This window comes from Osmia lignaria, chromosome 12 (assembly GCF_051020975.1).
Source record: "Osmia lignaria lignaria isolate PbOS001 chromosome 12, iyOsmLign1, whole genome shotgun sequence".
Lineage (NCBI taxonomy): Eukaryota > Metazoa > Arthropoda > Insecta > Hymenoptera > Megachilidae > Osmia > Osmia lignaria.
In genome coordinates, this window is record NC_135043.1 from 3227963 (window position 1) to 3252131 (window position 24169).

The window sequence follows — 24169 nt, forward strand, 5'->3', positions numbered from 1 at the left end:
GAATTGGCGATCAGTGAAGCCACTCGACGAATCGAAGGTCGTCGCGAATCATTGGGACGTCGGCGTATCTGTCTCTCTTGCGGTCGATTTGAATTACGAGTTCCGCCATTAAGGAGGACTCCAAAGTGATCTTAATTATTCGCGATAAATGTGAAAATTAAAATTCTCCAACAGGTAATCCTCTCTATCGTTATGGATGATTATCTAACGTTATAGAAAGGTCAAAATATTAATCATAAACATAATTTAAATTCTATAAAAATTGCAGCGTTAGTAATTAATTATTAATAAATGCAATGATTATAACACAGCTGCAATAGATATTCAAAAAGAAACAAGTTAAAAAAACGTTTGGAACCAAGGATTTGATTCCAAATCAGCTAATCGTTTCTATGTGTGAGTGTTGTACTTCAGAATGTAAAAAGTAACTAACTTTAATTATTAATATCTTTTAAACAATTAGCCTTTTGCCCACAAAATGTGGTACAGGCATTTTCAGCTCGACGAGCTTTAACAAGGTCGCAGAGTTTCATTAATAAGTGAACGTAAACACTTGGGTAGTTCCCCTTGTAAGGGTGTACATGTACGGGAACCCCAAAATTCCCTATAACCCTAAGGAATATACCTTAGCAGAAATATACCGAGGGTACATTTATCGGGCCAAAAAGGTCTTGGTAAAAAAAAAAAAAAAAAAAAAAAAAATAAAATAAAAATCTATCTCTAAGCGTTTAACTGAAAAACGAATGTAGACTCGTTCTCTAATTCCTCATCGAGCGACCGCGGGGTATGAATAATCCTGGTACGCTTGAAAGTTCACCATGAATTCTCTGCATAAATCTCTTTGCCCGTGAAGTCGAAAGGCGTGTACGAAAATAAATTTATCCGTCGGCCAGGCCCGACATTTGGCCTGCAAAAGATACAAAAAAGACCTGAACATCGGTGAGAAGGAGAGGAGAAACGAAAAAGAAGCAGAACAGAGAAAGAGAGGATTATAAAGAAGCGACCACACGTTTGCGCTTATACAGGGTGTCCCAATGAATTATTTTATCACTTGTGAAGATACAAATGATTTTAGGGGAAATTATTGTGTTTGAAGTAAACTTCCTATATATACACGGTTTCTTTGTATTTTTTTTTTCAAAAAAGGTTGCTGAGCCTGATGAGATTGCAGGGTGATAGAATGGGCGAATCGATGTCATGGTATTTCGAAGCATTGCGCAATCCCCCCTGCCACCAGGGACCATTTCGAATGGTGTTAGCGCTTCTTCCTCGGTTTGTCAGCTGGTCTCAAGGCCGACTAGTGAAGCGGACCGGTCCTCGAAAGTAATCTCTTCAAATAGCGTCTAAGCCTGGCGCGGGAGACATTTCGAAACTGGAGGACCTCTAGGCTCGCGAACTTCAAGGTGGACCAAACGGGTTCCCGAGCGAGAAAATACTTGCCAATATCCTGATTACGCGTGCAAGTTTCGCAACTCGATGCTTATAACGTTACTCGAACTACCGTGGATGGTTTGAGAATTTTCAAAGTTTGTACAGATTTTAATGAGCTTCTGAAAATATTAAATATTTGAAAGATGAACCAGACAATATTAAAACTAATACAAGGTTGAACACAATAAGAGTAGTGTGGAAACGAGAAAAATGAATTTCCTAAGAAATGATTAGTGTCCGTATGATTCCCGGAATGAATTGTCGGTGATACGTCAATAAAATTCTTGAAAGTTAAGGAAAAAAAAGAAAAAGCGAGAAGGACTGCCGCTCGAGTGGAAGAGTGTCGTCGGTTCGAATAAGAGTGTAGGAGGAGATATCATTACGGCTGACAAGAACGACAGGGTAGCAAAAAATTTCACTAAATCCGCCATGGAATTATAGAGGAATTGCGAGAAACGATAAGCACTTCATTCGTCCGCCTGTCGCGCTGGGTTTATGGCCGACCGATGCGTTTCACCATTTCCAACACTAACTACTTTAGACACTGATCCTGGACGAATCTCACCCTTGGGTGCTTTGCAGTAAACGTGATTACTTCGATGCCATTAGACAACGAAAAGTAATTCTTATTAACAAGGAATAAACTTAGAAAATTCGAGATTTCAAAATATAATAAAAATATAACCTAGCCCATTAGTCAGCGATTTTAATATTATAATATGATTTTAGTATAATTATTGGCTGTGTTTCCGAACGGCTCCACCAAAATTAACTACAGGAAACCGATTTAAGTTGGTTTCAGAGCTGGATGTCTTACCGTTTTCGGGATATCGTGGTAAAGTTAGGTTCATATATTCAGTATCGAATAGCGCATGCGCAGTATTGAATAACGCATGCGCAGTATCGAATAGCGTATACGTAGTCCCAAAATTGTACACAAATTTCTTATCACGATATCTTAAAAACGGTAAGACATCCAGCTCTCAGTATAGGTTATATACTGAACCCGAGTTCTCAATTTGGGGGGGGGGGCATTCGGAAACTTATCCTAATTTTAAAAGGAATAGTGTAAAACTTACAAAATGAAAATAACATAAATTAAAATTGGGGCTCTCTCCATGGTCCGCCGTCCGAGGATTAAAATGTTCAACCATAATAACCCTATTACCCCGTGAAGAGGATATACGCAAAGCGTGTGTATTTGTAAGCAAGGTATCTCAATACGTTTCAGTGGGAAGATTAATTGCCGGTAACATGATTTCCCTCACGATCTTTTGACCTTTTACGCAGAAGCGAGCGCACGTGCAACCTGTACAACAAAGCCCGAACAGAACACCATCCCTTGTTAACCATGTTTCTCCTTTAGGGCAACCGATGTTCTGTTATTGACACGTACTCTTTACACGCGGTAAACACAGCGGATAGATGATGGTATAAACGCGCTACTTTACCGACGCCCACCGAAGCGTGCGTCCGATTAATTAATACGCCGCAAAATCGAACCAAATCAGCCTATACATCCTGTGTGGTACGCGTTCATGTTTGAACGTCGAAACGGAGAACAGAGGGACAAGTACGCGACGCTTTGTAATGATCCAAGATTTAAGAACCGGTTTTTGACATAGCTTCGATTGGCAGAAAGTAACGGCCGGTAAAAGATCGCGGACTTAAGTCGATCAACAAAAACACACGGTAATTACTAGTCAATCTGACCACGGTAGATAAAGAGATGAGACGGACAGAGAAAAAATCAGCCCGGTAACTGATTCCGATCGATACACGACCACGCGACGTTTATTGGAGGGTTATAAACGTTTCTCGAGAGAAATATCGCTCGCGGACATTCGTCTGACGGATATTGTAACTTGCGCATGAATAATGACGGAAGCCGACGGTCGTCTTCGAATTCCCCAGACACTGACATATAAAGTGAAGAAAAAAAAAAATTTTTTTAAATGTGGAAAAAGAGCAAAATTATTAAGAAAGTATTTTATAGATATAAAATTCATACTAAGATTTCAAAATCGAAAATATAATGTACAGCGACTGAAAAAGTATTTACTCGATTTGAATATAGGTATTGGGAGGTGGAAATAATACCGAAAAAAAAAAAAATTCCTAACATTGATTGCCGAAGTGTAACAGTGTAAACGATGCGCGCACACGTTTGCGCATGTTCATCTCGTGCATGCAGAAGCATCACAGTTGATTTATACTGGTTCCCCTCGATCGCGTCAACGAGGACATCTACAGACCCCTGACTGTTCTGCAACAAATCAGAGAGGGTTTTAACTACGCACTTTCTTCGATTCCTGTTTTTGCCGTGATTTTGCGTCATAGTCTGCCGTGTAAACGCCGACTGCGTATATTAGTGCATAACACGGACCGCCAACACGAGTTTGTTAAGGAACGATACAGCTTCTCGAATCTCGTAACGATTACCCAGTATTGCGTCAACATTAAGATACATCATGTAATATGTTGCTACTATTCGTATTGTAGATTTTGACTAAGGTTTACTTCTAATGTATATACCACTTGTTATTTCGCATAAAGCATTCAAAAATGTTTTTACGTTTCATGATATTCAGTTGTGCGATAAGACGTGTTTAAACGGGTTGCATTAGTATTTGAATTTTTATGCAATTGAGTATATAACACGGTGGTTATAACAATATAACTGTATTTTGCAACATTTTAAAGTGCTATTTCAACGTAAAATTGTTAGGCAATTATAAGAAAACAAAAATAAAATGGAATTGTAAAAACTTAAGTGTTCGCATTAAATGAAGATAATAATTCAACGAAACTGCACTATCATTGGTTCCTATAAAACGTTTCCATACGTCCTTCAATTATTCCTTATCTAAGGTGTAAAGAACAATTGACGTTTAAAAAATTCAATTTTAAACATCTGGCTTCGTAAAAAGAAAAGGTTGGCGAAAAATAATTTGACCCGTACCTGGTTATCGGCATCATGGTGAGCCATTGTTTTCTAACGCTGTGTAATTCCGTGTGTCGAAACCGATCGTTCAAAAGGTGTCCTATCGTCCATCACTTTACTGAATTCGCATGTCCTCGCTGAATGTCCTTTCTGAAGGTTTTCACGCACACACGCACGCAGACGCAACACCACGACGACGCAGTGCTGCCGGAGAAAGCCAACCCGGCTGCTGGGTGCCGGTTGGGTTCACCGTTGGAACAGTCTCGAAATGCATTACGACGGGAATCATGGCTCGCGACGAAAAACAATAATGAAATATCGGAACGAACCGTGAGAAAGAGCAACAAGAATGACGGAATGCGTACGCGAGAGAAACAAGAAAAATGTGGCAATGATTCGCGGTCGCGAGAAGGTTGCCGGCTGCCGCCTTGGCACTGACAGTGGCCCTCGTGCCTAGCAACACCGAACGCCAAACTGTCGACTCGCCGAAGGCAGCCGGCACCGCACCACCGTGCCCCCCTTTTTCACTAATGTGTCCTTCTCGCGCTCTCGTTCGCTCTTTTCTTGCTTGAACCGTTCCGTCGTACCGTCGTATCGTCGTCTCGCTTCTATGCTCTCGTTACTTTTTCCACCTCTTTCTGATTTTGCTCGTCGCGCGCGTACGTTTATTTTCTTTTTCTTTGCTATTTACTTTTGTCCTCGTTGTTCTAACCGCGCTCGTTCAATCTTTCTTCCTTGGCCGTCTCTCGTGAAACCAACATAAACTACGAACACTTTTGTCTTTGTCGCGATCGCGATTTTACTTTTATCCTTCTCGCGTGAACAAGCATACCGTTCGCGTTTACTTCTTCTATCTTGGAGCGCAATTGCTAGCAAACCAACCAGCCGCGGGCACAGCAGCCAAACGAGTACGAAAGCCGGTAACCGGCACGACGCGCCATGCCCAAAGGAACCACGCGATTGGTCCGCCGCCGGCTACAGCGACCAATCGCGTGCCTCCATCGGTTGTCAGGTGGTACCGCGCTTCTCCTTGCTAAAAAGCGATTGCTACAATGGAAAAAATTGCTTTCTAGCGGTTTTGAAGAGAACACGATGTTTTTGGAAACAGTACTAAGGAAAATCTGTTGGAAAACTAACTGTTTTGCATGTACAGAAAACTACTAAACTTTAAATATATGAAATTTCAATTTGAAATAAAACAAGAATTTCCAAATTTATCAGTTCCCCGTATCTTCACTTTCCACGCATTTACATATTCCCGTCTAGTGGTGCATTTCTCGCAGCACACAGAGGTACAATAGAACCACTTTTCATTGTTCATGAAAATCGTGCAGAGAGCATTTATCGAACGCTGCCTCGACAAATGGACACACTTGTGCTGTAAGTAATGCGACGCAAAGATTGCCTGAAATTACTGTAGGTGTGCCAACTTAACAAGCAACTTCGAGGAACTGCGTTTAGTACGAGCGGGCCATTTAGTCTGAGCAACTTTGTAAGTAACTACGTACAGTGGAGCGACTGTGAGACAAAACTCTACCATGTTACCCTTCTACCGTCGAACCAACAAATCGTAACACGAACAACCAAACGACTCGGTCACGTGCCAATTTATGCGCCTTCTGTTGTTGCCATTTTCGTTTCTTTCCCTTCTTCACCTTCATCTCGTCGAAATAGGTCACGGTGCGAAAGGAATAAGCGCAGATCAGACGAATACCGACGACAAGGAGAGGCCCAACCGAGGACGAGGATCACGCGCGTTGAGTACTTACTTACGTGCCTTGCATCCGCTGCGGCGCGGTTGCGTTTCGTTCACCATTGCCTAATTAACTCGACGTCATTTATCAGATTAAACGGATAATACTGGACGGACGGTGTCTGATGTAACCCGTGCTAACACTAGACACAGTTTCTCAAAGATTCTTTATTAATTCTCTCCTACGATCGTTTCCTTATATAATCGACCGAAAATGGTATATAATTGAATACCCCGACGATCGGTCGCGGTAACGACATCATTGTGTATCTGCCCTAAACACGATACCGAAAGAACGGGGGTATTACGAAACATGGAAGAACAATTCTGAATAGCAACTAGAAAAATAAACACCTTAAAAGAGAGATGCAAGGCATTGGCGTAACTGAAGTTTTCTTTGTAAGACCAAATTCTTTAGGAATAATAAAATCGTCAAACGTCTAAGGTTATTTAACTCTGACATAATCTTCATTAACAATTTCTCGTGTAAATGTTTTCAAAGGGTAGATAGCTACATTTGATAACAAAGGAACGTTTTGAATAGCGAAATCGAAACTACCATCTGGCAGACATGTAATTTAATCTGTGATTAGAGTTTACGGTAGCCACGTTGATTAGGTCGTTAAAGAAACTATTAGAGTGGTTAAATACAGTATCTGGGTGCTTCCACTCGTCTCTGAATTGTAATTCGATGCAGCACACTGTTCACGTGTACATCTGCACTGAGTTTGAATCGATAATGATTTATATTACAACTTTTGTCAATTTCGAAAAATAGTAAAATATAAACGAGAAACAATATTGATACGTGTTTCTTTGGCTAAAAATAAAATTAGAACCGCGTATGCAAGATTTTTGGACAGAAGGAGAAAATTATTAGGTTCGTCAGCGATCAGTTTGAGTTCTCCGAGCAAATTACTTCGAATTACCTCAGCACCCGGCAATAGAAGGTGACCTACTGTCAGAAGCGATCTTCAAAAGGCTATGTAATTCGAAATTTAAAAATTTCGTCTTTACCTATTTTCGGGGTGAAATGAAGGAAAAATTAAAAGTGAAAAATTGCAATCTGTCAATTTCGTTGAAGGATATACAGAACCTTGCTGGATTCAAAGTTCGGCCAAGGTCTTGGCCTTAATCGTTATTGGACATCCGACCCATATGTACCAGATGCTCTCCAGGATTTAAGTTTCTAAAACTACCACAGTTGTGCCGATTTTGATAACTATCTAGATAAATGATACGGCATGGCAGTGCAGAGGCTGAGGTACACTCGCGATCAAATTAGACTTCTCAATTCTCAATTTCTACGATATTAATGTTAAAAGTAATTTAGAACAAAAATAATACCATTTCTTATTATTAAATATTATAAAATTTAATATATAACTGAGAAATATGGATAATAAGTAAATATCAATTTAAATACCCCACGTAAACGTTTACGTGCACGTGATTGGTCGGTATGTACATATATATACATATAGGGTCCATTTCGCTACATTGTCATTCTCCACGAGAGTGTTCGTGGGGATATAAAATGGGGAAGTCCGATTTGATCGCGAGTGTACTAATTGAGGAACAAACGAGATTCTAAATCTCTCTAGAATTGCTACAAATAGCAAATCTAGGTCTATCCTGTAGCTATTCCTTCTTAATCTTATACTTTTCATTTACTCCATTAACTTCCAGCCTCGAAGCTCAACTAATCCAATTAAAAAATATTTCATTACTGTGCGTGGGCAATTACATCCTACAAAGGCATCCTGATGAAATTCACCGACAGCCATTCTACACGATGAATTTTATACGTAGAAATGGAAATGAAGTCGATATCGCACGTCAGAGCTACAGGAGCACACCCTATTGGAATATCATGTTGGCAAAACGGCCGTCAGAAGCAAGAAGCTGGATTAATGGAACGAATTAAAAATATCATTTCATCTCTTGATGCCTTTGTTTCAGCATTCTCGCTGTAGGAATGCCTCTCTTCGTTTCGAATCGCGTTGAAAACACGCTTCATACTTTTATAAAATTGAAAAAAAAAGAAGACTATTAATTATATGAAGATGGTACATGGAACATCCGATAAGGTAAAAATTTCAATCAGCGTCGTAATGCGGCGAGTATCGATGGGGGAAAAATTCCAGACAAAAACAAGGAGAGCTGGGAAAGCAGCAAACAACGAAAGAAAGCTCGGCTGCACGGTAATTGTCGTGGGGGGTACGGAGATGCAATCATCGATCGGGAGAAAAAGCGCGAGTAAAACCGTGCTCGTGGATAAATGCGATAGAAAGAGAAAGGGGGATCGATGAAGATGCGGTACGTGCAAGAGTAACAGAGAAAGAAGATCGCGCAGCTCCCTCCTGGGATGACATCTCCCCGTGACCTTGGAATAGAGACTGACCTTGACCGTGTCAACCCCCACCAGGTTGCTTTAACGCGTCCCGGCGGCTCACCTCCGGCCCCGTACCCCACTCTAGCGCCCACGCCATGGTATCCAGAGTCGCGTCGTATTACGCGAATGCGATGTTGCTCGATGCTGCTGCTACTGCTGCTGCTGCGGCTGCGGGCGTCGTTGCTGCATCGACCGGCCGCAGCAGACTACCACCCCTCTCGCCTCTTTAGCCCCCGCTCACCCCATGCAAACCTATCGCGCGACCTCTCCTCTCACCCCAACCCACCCTTCGAGCAGCCGTTACATAGCTCGCTGTCGGCGGATCGCGTCCCACCGCCCTTTTATTCTATATACCTACATATATAAATGTCTATCCGCGTTCGGTGAAAGTCGAGAGGAATAATGATGGGGAATATTTTTGATGCAAAATAGAGACCGTGTCCGAGGATGCGATCAGGCAAGGCTAGCATGATGGAAGTTTCAAGAGAACTTGTGAATTTGAAATGTAGGCAAAGTAACCTAGGTGTTTTTTGAAAAGGTTTGTGTTAGGTAGGAGTTGCGTTCGAAAGGGATAGTAACCAAGTCTCCTCTAATAAAATTTCCCTAGGACAAGAGTTCTAGTTATATCAACTGACCATCATGTTTCAAGCTCTATTTCAATTCTATGGTATATTGAACAAAGTACCCTCATACTCCTAATTACAGTGAATTATCACGGTTACATAGAATCTATCGACTAATCGTTATTTTTGTGGAATAAGAGAAGAAAGGGTACATTTATAGTATAGTCAATCTCCATGCTTAAATCTGACAAGGAGTTGCAACTTGCATCTCCGCTCCCCTTTTCCCAAACCTAACTGTGCCTCCTCTTCCCTGCTAACCGAGATCCTGTCTTTTCTCTCGTTCTCTCGCGTACTCGGCCCCACTAACACCCATCTGCGTGGAACGCTGCTGCTGTTCCAGCGGAACCCTTTCCCCGCCGATAATGTAGGTGAAAATACAGGGTGACGCGAACAACTCTACGCGCGTTTTATGCGGATTATATCTACATCGATCGTCTCGATGAAGAAGGAATTGTGTTCAAAATGCCTCTTAAGCGTGTGTCTGTTATCATATGTATGTATATGTAAATGCGCGCGAAATTTGAATAAAGTCGATTAATTATTAAACGAGTGATATTTGTACCGAAATAATACCAATTTGTTTGTAAAGAACAAGCGATACGAAGTAAAAATTTCATTTTTAAAATTAGATTTAACACGTTCGTTGAAATGCCGTTGTATGCACAACATCAATGACGCATTATTCTGGTATGCGTATCAATTTTTAAATGACCTTGAACGTACGAACTTCCCGCAATGATAAACAAAAGTAAAAAAATGCAAAGAACGAATATAAATAAGAAAAAATTAAATGGACAGAAAGCCGTGAAGAAAGATATTTCATTTCTGCCACTTTTCCCTGTACGCAGAGTGAAATGTCGATAACAAAGAGCGATAAGGTGCAGAATGCACATCGACAACGAACACGCGTGACGTTCAATTAGTAACTGTTTTAACAAACTTTTCTATGTCACGAAATAATAAATTTTATGCGACAAATGGATCTGTTGACGGTTGTACAAGATGAAAGAAATATTGGTGGCAAATCGTGAATCAGAGTTCAAGGTAATAAGAAGAATGAAGCTATTTTGTCACAAAGCACTACCTTTCAAATTAATGTCAAACGTGCTCGACCCCTGCGCCCTCTTTTTAGAAAGAGTTACGCTGCAAGAAACTTTTTATTGCACTTTTACGAGAAGTTTAATAAAAGTGTACTTCAGTCGAAGGAAATGAATTATGAAAAGAAAACAACACATTGCATACAGATCAACATCACTAGAAATATAAACTAAAATATTAAAAGAGTGAACAAATATTTCAGTCTTTGTCCTAAAATCATCTTACTTGTCTTAAACGATTGAAATTACATTCTTTTCATACTTTTATCAAATAGTAACTTGATATTTATCATTATTAACTCGATATGAAATAACTCGATATAGTTGTAAGATTCTATTTCCTTTATTTACTCTTCGAAATTCCCGCCATCGCAGAACACAAGAGTCGACACATGACGAATAAAATTTAGAACGGTCCAAACGATTATTCAGCATTTTCATCAATGAACTAATGCTGAATAATAGGCATTCTATTTGTACCGATCGATCGAAATACTATGTTAATGAGTGAGAATACAGAAACTAATGTTTAAATCAAGCTGTCACGCCATGTGCTTCCCGGCAACTTCCGTAAACGACGAACGTCTATGGAACGTTCTCACTTTAATACTTAAAAATTCGACAATGACGCTAGATATTTTCCCGTAAAAATGTCCATGTAAATAGATGAAAGTACAAGGTATATTTCAGACTCACCTCTGTCAAATTTCTTCCCCTCTGGATCAATGTCTTTCACGTTGAAAATATCCTCGAACAGCACACCCGCCATTTTAGACACTTCTGACGGTGCTCCTCCCTGGTGGCAAATGTTCCACCTACGTCTGAGAACGGAGCATCAAGGCGCTGTAATTCATGAATATAAATCAATTATTTCGATGAATTAATGAACTATGTTATATACGTACGATATGTCATTTTTGGTATCCTACATATATTGTAAAAATGATTTTTTGTTTAACTGTGCAGATGTTACAGCTTTGAAATATATATGTATTCAAAAGAAAAACTATCACTCGAGCAAACTAGCAATTTTAACCTTCCTATTTTGAATATTTTAAATGTTTTGTTTGTTTGTATTAATAATTATAAATATGTCAATGAATCTACGAAGTTTATTACATAATACGACAAGAAACTTGATGTAAGAGACATAGGTCTTTTAGAATTGTGTTCAAGCACAGTAGCATTGAATGGCATAGTATTCCTCCTTTACAATTACTGTAAAATATCAATACAATTAGGTAGTAGTAACGATGTTTATTAGATTTGAGAGACAGATAACCTTGGAAGCTCAACTTGTAACAAGTTGAACAGAGGGAGCCACTTTACGGGTTTACGTTCTTTTACGCAGTACAATTATCCTTTTACGCAGCTTGAGAGGGTCCTATCCTGATACATGTATAGTAATAAGTCTCCACATTATGGCACATACATTGGCATAACACGTTACGTAAAATTAGAGATTTCATAATGTTGCGTAATCAGTAAAAAAATCTACATAAAGTTACTACTGATCGTGAATGTGAACGAGCAAGTATGGTACTCCAAATGTAGTATTTACAAAGTCTTGAGCTTTTGAAGTGCACTATTAGATAAATAAATTTTTTTTCATAACTAGCTTCACATGTTAATGTAATTTACGTATATAAGTTGAATGATTTAATGTATAATCTGTCTAATTTTAAAAGATGAAATAGAATGAGATTGATTCATGGAATATTTATAGCAAATGTTATTATGAAATATTACATATTGCTGTAAGATGACAAAATTGATTCTACCTTTTTCAATGGCTTTTTTATACACAGATACAGAATAAAAGACCAATCATGCTAAAGGAATTCCTGCCACGCGATCTGAATTACCGACGATGCTTAACCTAGTCTGTGCCATAAAAATGCAAACTTTTAGAGAGTACACCGTGTTATTACAAACTAATTAATTCCATAAGTTAATAATATATTATTTTTGAAAACAGTACCGCAAGCGTCATCTAGCAATTGTAAGCGAAATTACGAGACAAGTGTATCATTCGTTCAACGAGAGAAAATACCTGTTTTGCGTAACTCAAGGAGACCCTCTACACTTATTTCTAGCTTTGTGGTACTTGATAATTATATACACGGTGTACAATAACATGCGAACAGAAGAAGCAAATGGTGACATCAGAGGACGAAGAGTATGTTGAATATAAGAGCAGTGACTATAGATAGTAGTGACTACTATCTATAGTCACTGATAAGAGCATTGGGTATGCTGCACGGTACCGCAACGCGCATGCGCAGACAAAGCGTGCTCGAGCCAATCAGAATTAACATGTGCTAAAGGGTAAGTGTTTAAAAAACACTAAAGTATAAGCACTATCACTTTAAGTAATCCATAAGTGAACACATGCTCCAATAATCCAAACGTGAACTCACACCTGTCTATGTTTGATAAGTAGATCCGCACACCTCGGCGGTCGCGATAAGACTGATTGGATATGACCTCGCCCGCCCGTCGTTGAACCGTTGGAACAACTGCTTGTTCAACCGTGACGTTCCGCTTCACCGGTGCCGCCGCCGGTTCCTTCTTCTCGAATTTTATATTATTCTATTAAAATTTATTTAATTACAATTTTTTATTATACAATTGTTTATTAACAAAACTATCGTTACATCTATTAAAATGTTCTACCTTCCGCGTGAATATATACCAATTTTGTTTAATTATTCTTATTATTAGAATTTATTTGAAATTTTCAATTTTGCGATAAGCAGTGACTACAGATAGTAGAAAACTGGACATGCCTTTGTTCACAAAGGGTCGTGAATTTGTGACTCGGGAACGAGCGCCATCTGCTTTATCTTAATATAAAAATGTGAAACACTTCGCACTACAGCAGTATAACACGCGTTGACGGTAACAGAAGATTGCTTTGATACCAAGGATTGTACCCCTTTGCTTAGACCGACTGTTATACCAACTGTGGAAACCTAACTTCATACTGGGGTACCGCATACCCTCTAAATGACGACTCTTTGGTGACAAAGGCCTGTCCAATCTTCTACTATTTGTAGTCACTGGCTGTTACTTGTCAAAGAAAAGATGGGAGCCATTTGCATCTTCTGTGGATCAAACAACAATTCTGTTCGTTTAAAAAATATTTATTATTATTTAACATGAAGGACGACGATGATGCTCTTCTTAACAAAGACAAAAATCAGGTAGACCTTTAAACAATACATTTTTATGTAGTGTTTTAATCTGTACGAAGTGTTTAAATACTATTTAGAAGACTCTAGGTTATGTTTACATTTATTTAAAAGAGAAGTATGTTTCAATTAAATACTATTTAGAAGACTCTAGGTTATGTTTACATTTATTTAAAAGAGAAGTATGTTTCAATTAAATAACTAATTGTTATAATAGGACCAGATTCGAGCGGAATTGTCTCAGATGAGCTTCGAAGATTTACAGAAGCTCAAAGAAAAGCTGGGAACTAAAATTTATAAGGAAGCACTATTTGGCCCAGGAAAGGTCAGAAAAATCGAATTCAAACGAGAAAATAAAAACAGACCTCGGGAAATGTCCGCGAAAAAACCTGTCTCTCGATTCAGAGAAGCGGTACACGTAAAAAAGAGCATCCCTAGGGACCCTAGGTTCGATAGCTTGTGCGGTACATTCGATCAAAAAGTATTTAAAAAGACTTACGGATTCCTTGGCGAAATGAAGAAGAACGATTTAGCAGCATTGAAGAAACAGTTGAAAGAAACTGAGGATCCAAAGATAATAAAGAAAGTCAAATACCTTATACAGAGATTAGAAAATCAGTTACGCGAGGAGAAGAGAAAGGAACAAGACGAAGAGCAGAAGAGCAAAGAAAAAAAGGAGATAGTAGAAGCGATTAAACGCGGAGAAAAGCCTGCTTTCAAAAAGAAATGTAAGTAACATAAAAGATACATGAATATTAATTATATAAATTATAAATCTAACCTTTCTATTACAGCTGAGAAGAAGGTTTTGAATTTAGTTTCCCAATACGAAGAACTTAAAAATTCTGGCAAACTTAAGAAGCACATTCAAAGGTTACGCAAGAAGAATATGCGCAAGGACCGACAAAGACTGGCGTCTAATTCAGAAATAGAATGAAACAATGAATAATAAATAAATAAAAATTTCTACAAGTTGGACATTGTAAAAATAATGATTGTATATAAGAAAAATAAAATAACAGTTAAATAAAATTCTTTTTATCTAGCAGGTCACCTCCCTAAGCTATGTTTAAGTATCCACAGTCAGGACGAAACGATAAAGAGTGCTTTATTAATTATGTATTTTTTATTTAACATCAAAAGTAATGACACTTGGGTTGGACAATGTCTCTCGTTTCTTTCTTAATGTATTTCACGTGTGAAAACAGAACTTACAGAATAATCAATATGAAAGGAATCGTCAATCAGAAAGAGATTAGTTTGGTAGAGCGGTGTACATTATCTGAGCGTGTACGTGTGTCTTTCTCTCTCTATGTCGCAGGTGGATTTTTTCATTTTTTTTTTTTTTTTTTGGGGGGCGTGTACTTGTGTGAAGTGTGTGTGTGTGCGCGCGTGCGCATGTGTGTGTGTATGTGTGTAACATATGCGACGCTAAAACGAAAAACAGAAAAAGTGTAGAAGGGGACCCGTACGCAAAAGACGGTCCTGTTTAAGTGGGACCGACTTCCGATGGGTTCACCGTTCGCGCATGATCTGTTTGTCCGTCTTCAATTATTTAAAATATTTACAATATTAATAAAACATCATTCATATTTTTTGTTTTTTTTTTTTTTCCTTTTTCTGTTTATAATTTTTTTAATCATTCAATGATTCTGCCGTAGTGTGGCGGGCTGTGCAGGGGTGACGTTTCACTTTTGAAATTCTCGTGACACTATATTTTGTTTCTTTGTTTATTACGTTCTTGCGATTCTTGTTTCATATTATTTCTATTGCTTTTGATTTCGAACGTTGTAGGGCCAATTAGGTTTCACCGATCGCGGTTAAACAAAAAGCGAACGGATCTGTATATTAAACACACGTTTGCTACGTTCTCTCGCCCTCACATTCACGCATCCCTTTCTCTCTCGTTTTTACGCTGATTCACCCGAAAAATCATTTTACGACATTGTTTAGTTCGACGATCGAGGTACTCGTTTGTAGACAACCGAAAGATTTGCGACTCGTGTGCCGAGGATCGCCAATTCTATGAATCTGCAGATAATGATAGAAGATAAAACGAGGGGAACAGGTTTCATTGGCCGTAAATCTAGCCGCATAACCGGAACCTACAGAAGGTAATTCGAAAAATGAATAACGTGGCTTTGCGGAACAGGAGGTTAAGAATGTCTGTACGATGCGGTTTTATGAATGCAATTACTGATTCTTAATGAGTGCTCATGCCGAAGGTTATAAATCAGAGATGTCCAAGGTAATCAGGGACTTCCCCTTTTATCGTTTACCTCATGTAGGTTATGATATTCGAGTAGGGGAAGCACCGGAAGTCAAGTGGACATTTCAATCGTAAACGAAGCTGCTGCCTAAGAAAAATGAACGATTCAGGCACGAAAAGCAAAAAACGCGGATTCTCGTCCGTGTCCCGCTCAGTCCGCCGCAATAATTTGTGGTCTTAGACCGAAATTACCTTTCATCGTCACTTCTCTATGATTTTTATTCTCGCTCTCGTTCGCTCTCTCTCTCTCGCTCATTCGTTCTCTCTTTCTCTCTCCACACCGTCATACTTTATCATATCTTCTTTTCCTTCTCCTTTCTTCATCGTCTTCATCATCTTTTTTTTTGTTCGCTTATACGTACTTTGTTTTTTTTCTTCAACAACACGATCTAGACTAAACCATATATAATAATTACATCTAATAATATCTTATTGTAACATGTATTATATTATAATTATTATTATTATTATTATATTATTATTAATGTTTTAATTCTTAGCCTAAAGTAAAGAGGCGCACGACGGCAAAGCATATTTTTTTTTATTTTTGGGCTCCTACGCCCCCCGGGCACGGAACACCCTGTCGACAAACCACGGATCCTGCAATCCAGCTCCGGCACTATATCGCGAGTAATTACTCCTTTCCATAAACGAATGAGCCAATCGCGTCCTCCCCCTCCCCCTATACTTGTCCCTCCATGTTTCTTCCCTCTTATTCTAATTCTTTTCTCAATTTTCTCCGCGCCCTACCTCGAAACACGGGGATCCGCCGAAGGCAAAATCTGTATTTTCTCTCATTTTCTTCTTTTGTTCGATTTCGTTGTGACAGGAATGACGATCTCTAACCACATACACTCACGAAGCTACATATATGTCATAACGATGTCCCATAAAGTAGGAAACCAGGAAAACCACCATGGAAACGAAGTTACCCCACGTGACATCGAAAACTCTCCTTCTGCGGCATCATAGCAAAACAACCTATCTCGAATGTCGTTTTTTTCTTGTTCGTTGCGAATAAGAAAATCGGGGACGTTTTATACGATCAGAGAATTTTTTTTGTTTAATCCAGATCCGAGTTCGACGAGCAACGCGACGACGGTACACTGCTGCCCTCTTTCTGCTTGTCTTTCAATTTTTGTTCTTTTTTTTTTTTACAGGAAACGTTTTGTCCGATTGGATTTCTGATGGCGATCCACGTGTCTCGAAAAACAATTTGAAACTGTTTCGCCGGTCCTACCGAATCTCTTTCTCTCGTGCGGGAAACGTAAGAGATTGGTGAAGTTCTGAAACGCGGCTCGAACGATTCGGCCAGCCCGTCGCGCGCACCAACGGGGCAGAAGAAAATCTTCCAAAAGGGCTGGGGAAATATTCGTAACCGTCGAGATTTGATTCGCGAGTGATGTGATTCGAAACTCGGTGGGATTGGCGAAAGGAAGAACGTGTTAACGCGTGTACGGCACCTCAAGAACACCTCGATTATTGAACACTTAGGGTAGTTTTTGGGGCCAGGGCCGCCGAGCGAGCGTGTCACCCTCGGTCTATCATCTAGAATCCTCCTCGACCGTCCGTTCGCCTTTCATTCGAGGCGGAACAAAGGAACTAAAGAACCTGGTAAACCCCTCGAGGTCGTTCCTTCGCATCGGTTCGTCGAGTCGATGGCAAACACGATCGATGACGACGATGGCGAACGATCCTTCGTCAACGAGTTAACGCGTTACCTGCCGCTCCTCTTTGCCCCGAAGTTCTCCGCTCGAAACGAAGCGTCCACTTTTATCGTAGACGTTTTTTCAGCGCGCGCATACACTCGCACAACGCACACACATACACACACACAACATACACGAGAAGCCGCGAAAGCGAGCAACAAGGACGAAAAATGATCGGCAAAAAGAGAAACGAGAACGAAAACCTAGAATAGAAAGAAAGAATGTACTGGTAACGTTTCACACCCGGAGAAGCTCGAAACACGACCCGACATGATGATCATCGCGCGTCTCGGATCGTCCCGGCCCAAAAAGTCGCGTGGCAGGCATTTTAAGTCACCTTCGTTCATTTTTTGTTTTGTTTTTTTTTCTTCTTTTTTTTTTTGGTTTCGCTTTTGTTGCTCCTAGAAAATGATTTGAAGGGGCGTTTGTCTTGATACTGACACACACATACACACGACAGATGACCGCGGGTTGGTGGTACAGGGCGTTCTGCGTACGGGGGTCAATATGATTTATAGCGAGCTGTCCCGCTGGCGTTTCTTTAAACCTATGAAAAACTAAGAGAATGAATTTATACCTTCTTATTTTTTTTTTTGTTCCTTTACTTTTAGTTTCGCCTAAGTAAGAATGTTTTATTTTTTTTTTTTTGTGTGTTTCTTATACGGTTTTGCCTGTGTCCTGCTTTTTTTTATTTCCTCTGTGTTTCAGTTCCTCTGCTGCTCACCTAAACTCATTTTTACTCTCCTCTACTAGCGTTTTGTTTTCTAACCTGTTACCTCGACTATCGTGGCATTAATCCAGTAACATTTTTTTTTCTTCTTCTAATTCGTTTGTCCCGTCCTGTCGGTGCGAGCACCGTTTTACTTGTACGCTTGTTCGTGCAATTAAATAATTCTCTGTTCTTCTCACTTGTTTTGTGTCTTTGTATCTTCGGTATCTTCCTCGGCTAGGTTTTGTTGATAATTACTTATAATACTGTTCGTTTGCCGCCTTCGTTTTCGATGCTCGCCTTCGCGCTTCCTAACCTCTCCTCCCTCCTTTGCAGAACCAAAACGGTACACAACTCGTGGACCAAACTCGACGATTATGTTCTTTATCCATCCTTTCTCGCGTAGCAATTATCGTGCAGAGACTGAGCTACTGAAATATCTACGCGATGCGATTTCTGGCTTCGACAGCTACTCGGATTAAAAGACTTGAAACCGAACGACATTACTTTGCGATAAGAATAATAAATGAGTACTGCGAACGCGCTTTCAATTACTCTTATCATTATAATATTCTTGTTTATTTTTTTGGGGAGGGGGAAGGATTTATTTCGTTTTAACGTAATTCACTTGTCTCCACACCGCGTCGTAAATGATTCTAGGGCGTGCCAATCTAGCGTACTGATCTCTTCGTTTAATTAGGAATTAATTAGGTTTCTATTCAAAGACTAAATGGCGTGTCACGAGACGTCTTATCTGTAGTGTACGTTTTCAATGATATCTCGTCATCGTTTCTTAAACTTTTGCATTTAATGTAACATTTATATCTCTCTCTTTCTCTTCTCACTACTATTTTTGCTTCTTCTGCTTCTCCTCTCTTTTTTTGTCTTTTTCTATTTAATTCTTAGCAAGGGCATAGCCAAACCTAGCGCAGTGATCTTTTGCTTAACAGGATGCCTACTACGTGAATATTTCTCCTTATCACAAGACGTCTACATGGAATGCTTCATCGATGCTAATTATTCTTCCATCATTACAACCCTTGACGTCGTCGCCTCATCTCGCTCTGTTATTCCCATCATCAAAGATACGCATAGCACTTCGTTCGCAGTCTCGATGATCCCTCTTCCACGTCCCACGTTTTTCTTAATGTTCGTTTTAGGCCCTTTTCTGCTTCGTCCGACCCAAGTTCAGCAGCTTCGCGTTTGTAGTCTTCGGATGGCAGCATCGACCCCTAAGAATTCTGAACCCCTTCGAATCGTATTAGGTGTGTGTGTGTACCTGGAAGCTAGATCTTCCCGACGACGTTGCTCGTAGAACCCATATATCCTCGTCGATCCTTATTGATGTTCCTCGAACGACGATCTTTTTTAATGATACACCGGCACGCGCGTGCAAGCAACTCGCAGAGCCAGAACGACGAACGTTTTATTTCTCCTTCAATCTCTTCCTCCAAATCTTTCTTTTCCCATCTTTTCTTTTGTACTTCACACACACTGTAATTCTTCTCCCACGTGATAATAGTATCTTTTTTCTTTCGAAGAAACAACAATAATATACCAAGTCGTTCGACGATTCGGCTCGACATTCTTTGGATGCGAATTGTCCCTCGTTTGATCTCGCGACAGTACGGTTTTTAGACCCGGATAGCACGCCCCATGGTAAATATAACATTGTGTGTATGTATGGCTTTTTTTTTTTTCATAATATGTGTATGTGTGTATGTATGTAATGTATACGTGTCTCTTAACGCGAGTGATTATTATGGTATTTTATTCTTTTCAGTAATTTGTTTGTTTTTTTTTTTTATTTTGTTTGGTTTTTACTGATTAGTATCTCCCTCGGTGTATATCTCTTTGCGTGGGTATATGCATATCTCATTTTCTCCCTCTCTATCTCTCACGTTTATCTTTCACTCACGTTTCTCTCGCTCTCTCAACATTCTCACTGCTACTCTCGCTCTGTACTCTTGCGCGCGCGCTCTGCGTGTATGATTAAATTCTTCTTTGCGTCTAATAGTAAGTTTCTTGCTCGAGCCAGCCTCCTGGATTCCGGCGGAGGTAGAATCGTCTCGTCTCGTCGTAGATGAAAATGGCGAGCATGAAAGGAAGGGCGGGTAACCACCAGACGAATCTGAAACGAGGAAATACATTGTCATTTATTATTTAAAGAAATTCTGTACTCTTCTGGTTACCAGGCACCTGTCTAGAGCTTTTAGAGCTTTAGGTACACGCGACCTTCTTTGCTGCTAAGGGTAGCTTAGAGGGTTTTTATTTTGGGTGGCTAAGGTCTTAGACGGTTTTTATTTTGAAATTGGGAAGGCTGTTTTTAAAAAAAAATGTACTTACTTGAGAGGGAACATGCGGAGACCCTTGTCCATGCCAGGTGTGTAGCTTAGGAATGCGGCGAGGGCGGTCTCGAATACCAGACCAAAGTTCAGGGCCCAGTTTCTCATTCCCTGGTGAATGATGGAATTACGTCGCGTCTTGCAGACGATCAAATCGGCCCACTGGACGATCACAATTGATACGAAGAAGGCTGTGTGGCAGGTGAACTCCAGTGTCTTGCGATCATTGTATGTCTGTGGAAGCGTACAAAATTATACAGAGTCTTCTTACAACTTGTTCAAAATAATCAGTCGTTCGGTTTATGTATCCAACTTACCCATTCTTGGCCGTAGCTGTCGCGAAGATCATTGATAGCCTTGGAATCCCATTGTTTTCGGATACCGAAAAGATACAGAGGAAGGAATCCATTCTCAGCCATGATTACGAAGTACACGAAGAAACCAGCTGCTGCTTGGATCATACCGATCTGACCGTATGCCATCGAAATAAGCCTAGACATTAAGGAATCATCATTTAGATTCTTCTTAATTGTTAAGAGCATCGGATGCGGTTTATAATTTGACTTCCAAAGAAATTTCCTTTATTTCTGGCAGGTTCAAAAATTTATATTCTTTGAAAATTTTTAAGAAACTCTTATACGATCTTAGTTTTAGGATTGTATCAAATCGAAGTAATAACTTTGAATAAAGTTAATATGTAAAGTGACAAATTCCAAATTTCAGAATAATTAAATCATGATTAATAAAAAATTTTTTAGAAGAAAAATAGATCCTTTGAAAATCAATGGAAGCTGTCTATGTGTATGCGATTAATCGTCTAAGTTCACTTTTAAACAGCCTAAGGTGTTAAGTGTTAATTACGAAAGCCATTGTTACCTATGATTAGGATGCGTAATAACAACTTACCGGATCGTAACGTAGGCGATAACGATTACTTCTTCACATTGAGGCATGCCACACAAAGCACCAGACAATACACATATTCAGCTATGGTTAGTCAAATATCACGGTGTACTTTATAAAATTCGAACTTTTTGCATGCAAGCTCGGTCGAACCGTGAGATTTGATTAAGTCAGCGAACATAAAGAGTAGCAACAGCAAATATTTTAATTGGATTCGTGAATTTTTCTCCAATCCTGGTGCTGATCCTTTCAGTCTTAAAAAATGATGAAATATGATAAAATATTCAAATTTTGTATTTATAAAAATTTGACATTTTACAGGATCAGCAATACAAGATCGAATTCTATTCAGATTACAAAATAAAAAACAGTTTGCATGCAGCAGAGAGAAAGTCAGAAAGAAAGAAGTAAAGAAAGATCACAACGGATCCGCGTGGAAGACACGCGCGATTAAGAACAGAATGGATCAAAAAGACGCGGGACGTTGGAATCGAAAAGAAAGCTTGTTAGTGACTAGTATCATAACTGGTGTGTTTAATATTCTTCTAGTTTGATAATAAATCGTGTGTTAATTCGTCGACTAATTGCTCAGGCCGTGCTTTCGTTCTCGTCGGTATAAGCTTGCTCTATGCATCCCTCTAAAGTTTAGAGTCTAAACTTTCATAAATCTCCATTTGAGAGTGAAACTTGCACGAAAGAACTATCGAAAGTATTCTGTTTCAATGCTCTCAGATAATTCTTTTAAGGAACTTTTACTCTCAACTGAATATTATGTATTTACACATGCGATCAAATCAAGGAGATCCATAGGAAAAATGTTGATGCCACGGGTTTTCACCCTTTCCCAGACTCCCATCCTTCCCCTTCGGCGATCCGAAAGGGAATGACACTGCGCGGGTAGAGGCCCCCTATATATAGGACTGTGGCGGACCACCACCTGCGCACAGACATGTGCGCAGTAGAATTTTAATTGATACCTACTCGTTATTCATATCTTTCAGTTATATGTTAAATTTTATCATATTTAATAATAAAAAATTATTATATAAATTAATTTTAATGAAAATTTCGTCAAAATGAAGAGTTTGATCATTTCTGCGCCATTCTTCCTAGCGAAACTTGATTTGCTCGCGAGTGTACTCTAAATGTTACAGCATCACTTTGTGTTATTTTGTTATTTCGTTCTGGTATCACACACGATACCTCTAGTTTCAGCTTTGCTTTATCTTTCTCGCAGACATGTATGTACGTGGTGGGTGCAACGGCTTCTCTAAACACGTAAGATAATAACGTATCGCAAAGCTGCAAAAACAGGGGCCAAATTGTTAGGCGCAGTCCTTCGGTTAATTTCGCTGTCCCAGAGAGACTCTAAGTGGTGACTAGAAAGCATTCGGCATTCCCAACGCTGTCTATCTTCTATTTAAACAGGCTGTGGCAAAATTTGCGACACGAATTAGATGCTTATTGCAAAGAGAAATTTCAATTATAGAATAAATTGAGAAAAAGATTCATTCTATAATTTCAACTTATCTCTTCGCAGAGCAGTAAATCTTGTCTAGAATTTTGCCGCACCCAGTACTTGCTGTGCTATTACTAATCAACTAGTTATCTAAAGATGTGTTTTTTTTTTTTTTTTTTCATTTTGTCTGGGAAAACGTAGAGTGTCAACTTCTTTTTTTTTTTATTCAATAACTTTCCATTACCTCTGCTCAACTAATAGAAAATTTGGAAATTTAGAAAATCAGAAATTTGGAAACTTTAAATCTAGAAATTTAGGATTTGAGTCGAGATTATTGGAAAGTACTCTTTTCTCTACCTCTAATTAAAACATCCCTGTGACAAATCTCTCGGATTTGACTTAGGGGTGTACGGACACACGAAATCACGAGCTTCTTCCGACCCGACTCACCCCTAATTGGACACCATGCCGGGAATATTCATATTTACTCGATACCTATCGATGGTATCAATATTTGCTTTGCCGTGTTCTCGACGAACAAGTGCAAACGATAGTGCGATAAAAAATTGATAACGATAAAAAGACATTTTCATCATTGTCGCGTGCAGTAAAATAAAGATCAAGCGAGTGACCATGGAGACAATGAGAGAAAGATAGACAGAAACAGAGAGATCTGTAATTCAGAAACAAAATGTACGGCACCGAAATTTCAGTAGACACTCTGACGATTAACTGTGTAGAAACAATCATGTGTGGCGTGCTAGAATGGCCAAATTTCGTTCAACTTATTGAAATTTAAACAATAAAAGAAAATCTATGAATATTTACTGAAAAAAAGAAATTAATTTAAAATTTATTGTATTTCTTTGGAATATATCTTGCATACTTTCTACTGAAAAATAGAAATAATTTAAGTTTGATTTCAGAATCTTTTATAATTAAAAAAATAATAATAACAATTAACTGATTGAATTTGGCCACCCTTAAAGTGCCTCGTGTGTCGTGTATCTATTGTTTGTCTGCGATTTGGTAATTGAATAAGTGCATGGTATGTCTAGGGTAAAATTGGTTTCTCTGGTGGGTAGTTTTGAGACCCACCTTCGGTTGACAAGATTGTCTCTGTAAGGATCGCGGGGCTGCCGTTTCATAATGTCCGACTCCGGTGCCTCGTAAGCTAGCGAGATGGCCGGCACCTGCCATCCACCATTGATTAGAAAATATGTGTGCCAAGCACCCCGTACACCGTTACAAGTATATAATAATAGTAGTAATAATAATAATAATAATAATAATAATAATAATAATAGTAATAATAATAATAATAATAATAATAATAAT

At 39.2% G+C, this 24169-nt stretch overlaps 3 protein-coding genes across 12 annotated transcripts in view; 1 reads left to right on the plus strand and 2 right to left on the minus strand.

The window, feature by feature from the left end:
• Rpb8 (DNA-directed RNA polymerases I, II, and III subunit Rpb8) overlaps positions 1-12801 on the minus strand; it is a 44595-nt gene extending 31794 nt beyond the window's left edge. The window contains exons 1-2 of one of the 3 annotated variants that reach the window (XM_034321132.2): positions 12666-12801; positions 10940-11086 (exon numbers count right to left, since the gene is read on the minus strand). In XM_034321132.2, coding sequence (XP_034177023.1) covers positions 10940-11012 — 73 coding nt within the window. In that variant the 5' untranslated portion in view covers positions 11013-11086; positions 12666-12801. Of the gene's footprint in view, positions 1-3554; positions 3698-4393; positions 5278-10939; positions 11087-12665 lie in introns of those variants that run through there. The other 2 variants (XM_034321135.2, XM_034321134.2) reach the window with 2 other exon arrangements.
• Positions 12802-13296: 495 nt separating this feature from the next.
• On the plus strand, positions 13297-14451 carry LOC117602746 (ribosomal RNA processing protein 36 homolog). The gene is made up of 3 exons (XM_034321130.2): positions 13297-13449; positions 13655-14165; positions 14232-14451. Exons 1-3 carry the CDS (start codon positions 13405-13407, stop codon positions 14372-14374), a joined length of 699 nt encoding a protein of 232 aa, XP_034177021.1. The 5' UTR covers positions 13297-13404; the 3' UTR covers positions 14375-14451.
• A 5459-nt stretch (positions 14452-19910) lies between these two features.
• Atpalpha (sodium/potassium-transporting ATPase subunit alpha) overlaps positions 19911-24169 on the minus strand; it is a 64436-nt gene continuing 60177 nt past the window's right edge. For 7 of the 8 annotated variants that reach the window (XM_034321119.2, XM_034321122.2, XM_034321117.2 and 4 more), the window contains 3 exons: positions 20787-20961; positions 20471-20703; positions 19911-20255 (listed from right to left, as the gene is read on the minus strand). In XM_034321119.2, coding sequence (XP_034177010.1) covers positions 20135-20255; positions 20471-20703; positions 20787-20961 — 529 coding nt within the window. In that variant the 3' untranslated portion in view covers positions 19911-20134. Of the gene's footprint in view, positions 20256-20470; positions 20704-20786; positions 20962-23929; positions 24025-24169 lie in introns of all 8 variants that reach the window. The other variant, XM_034321118.2, reaches the window with a different exon arrangement.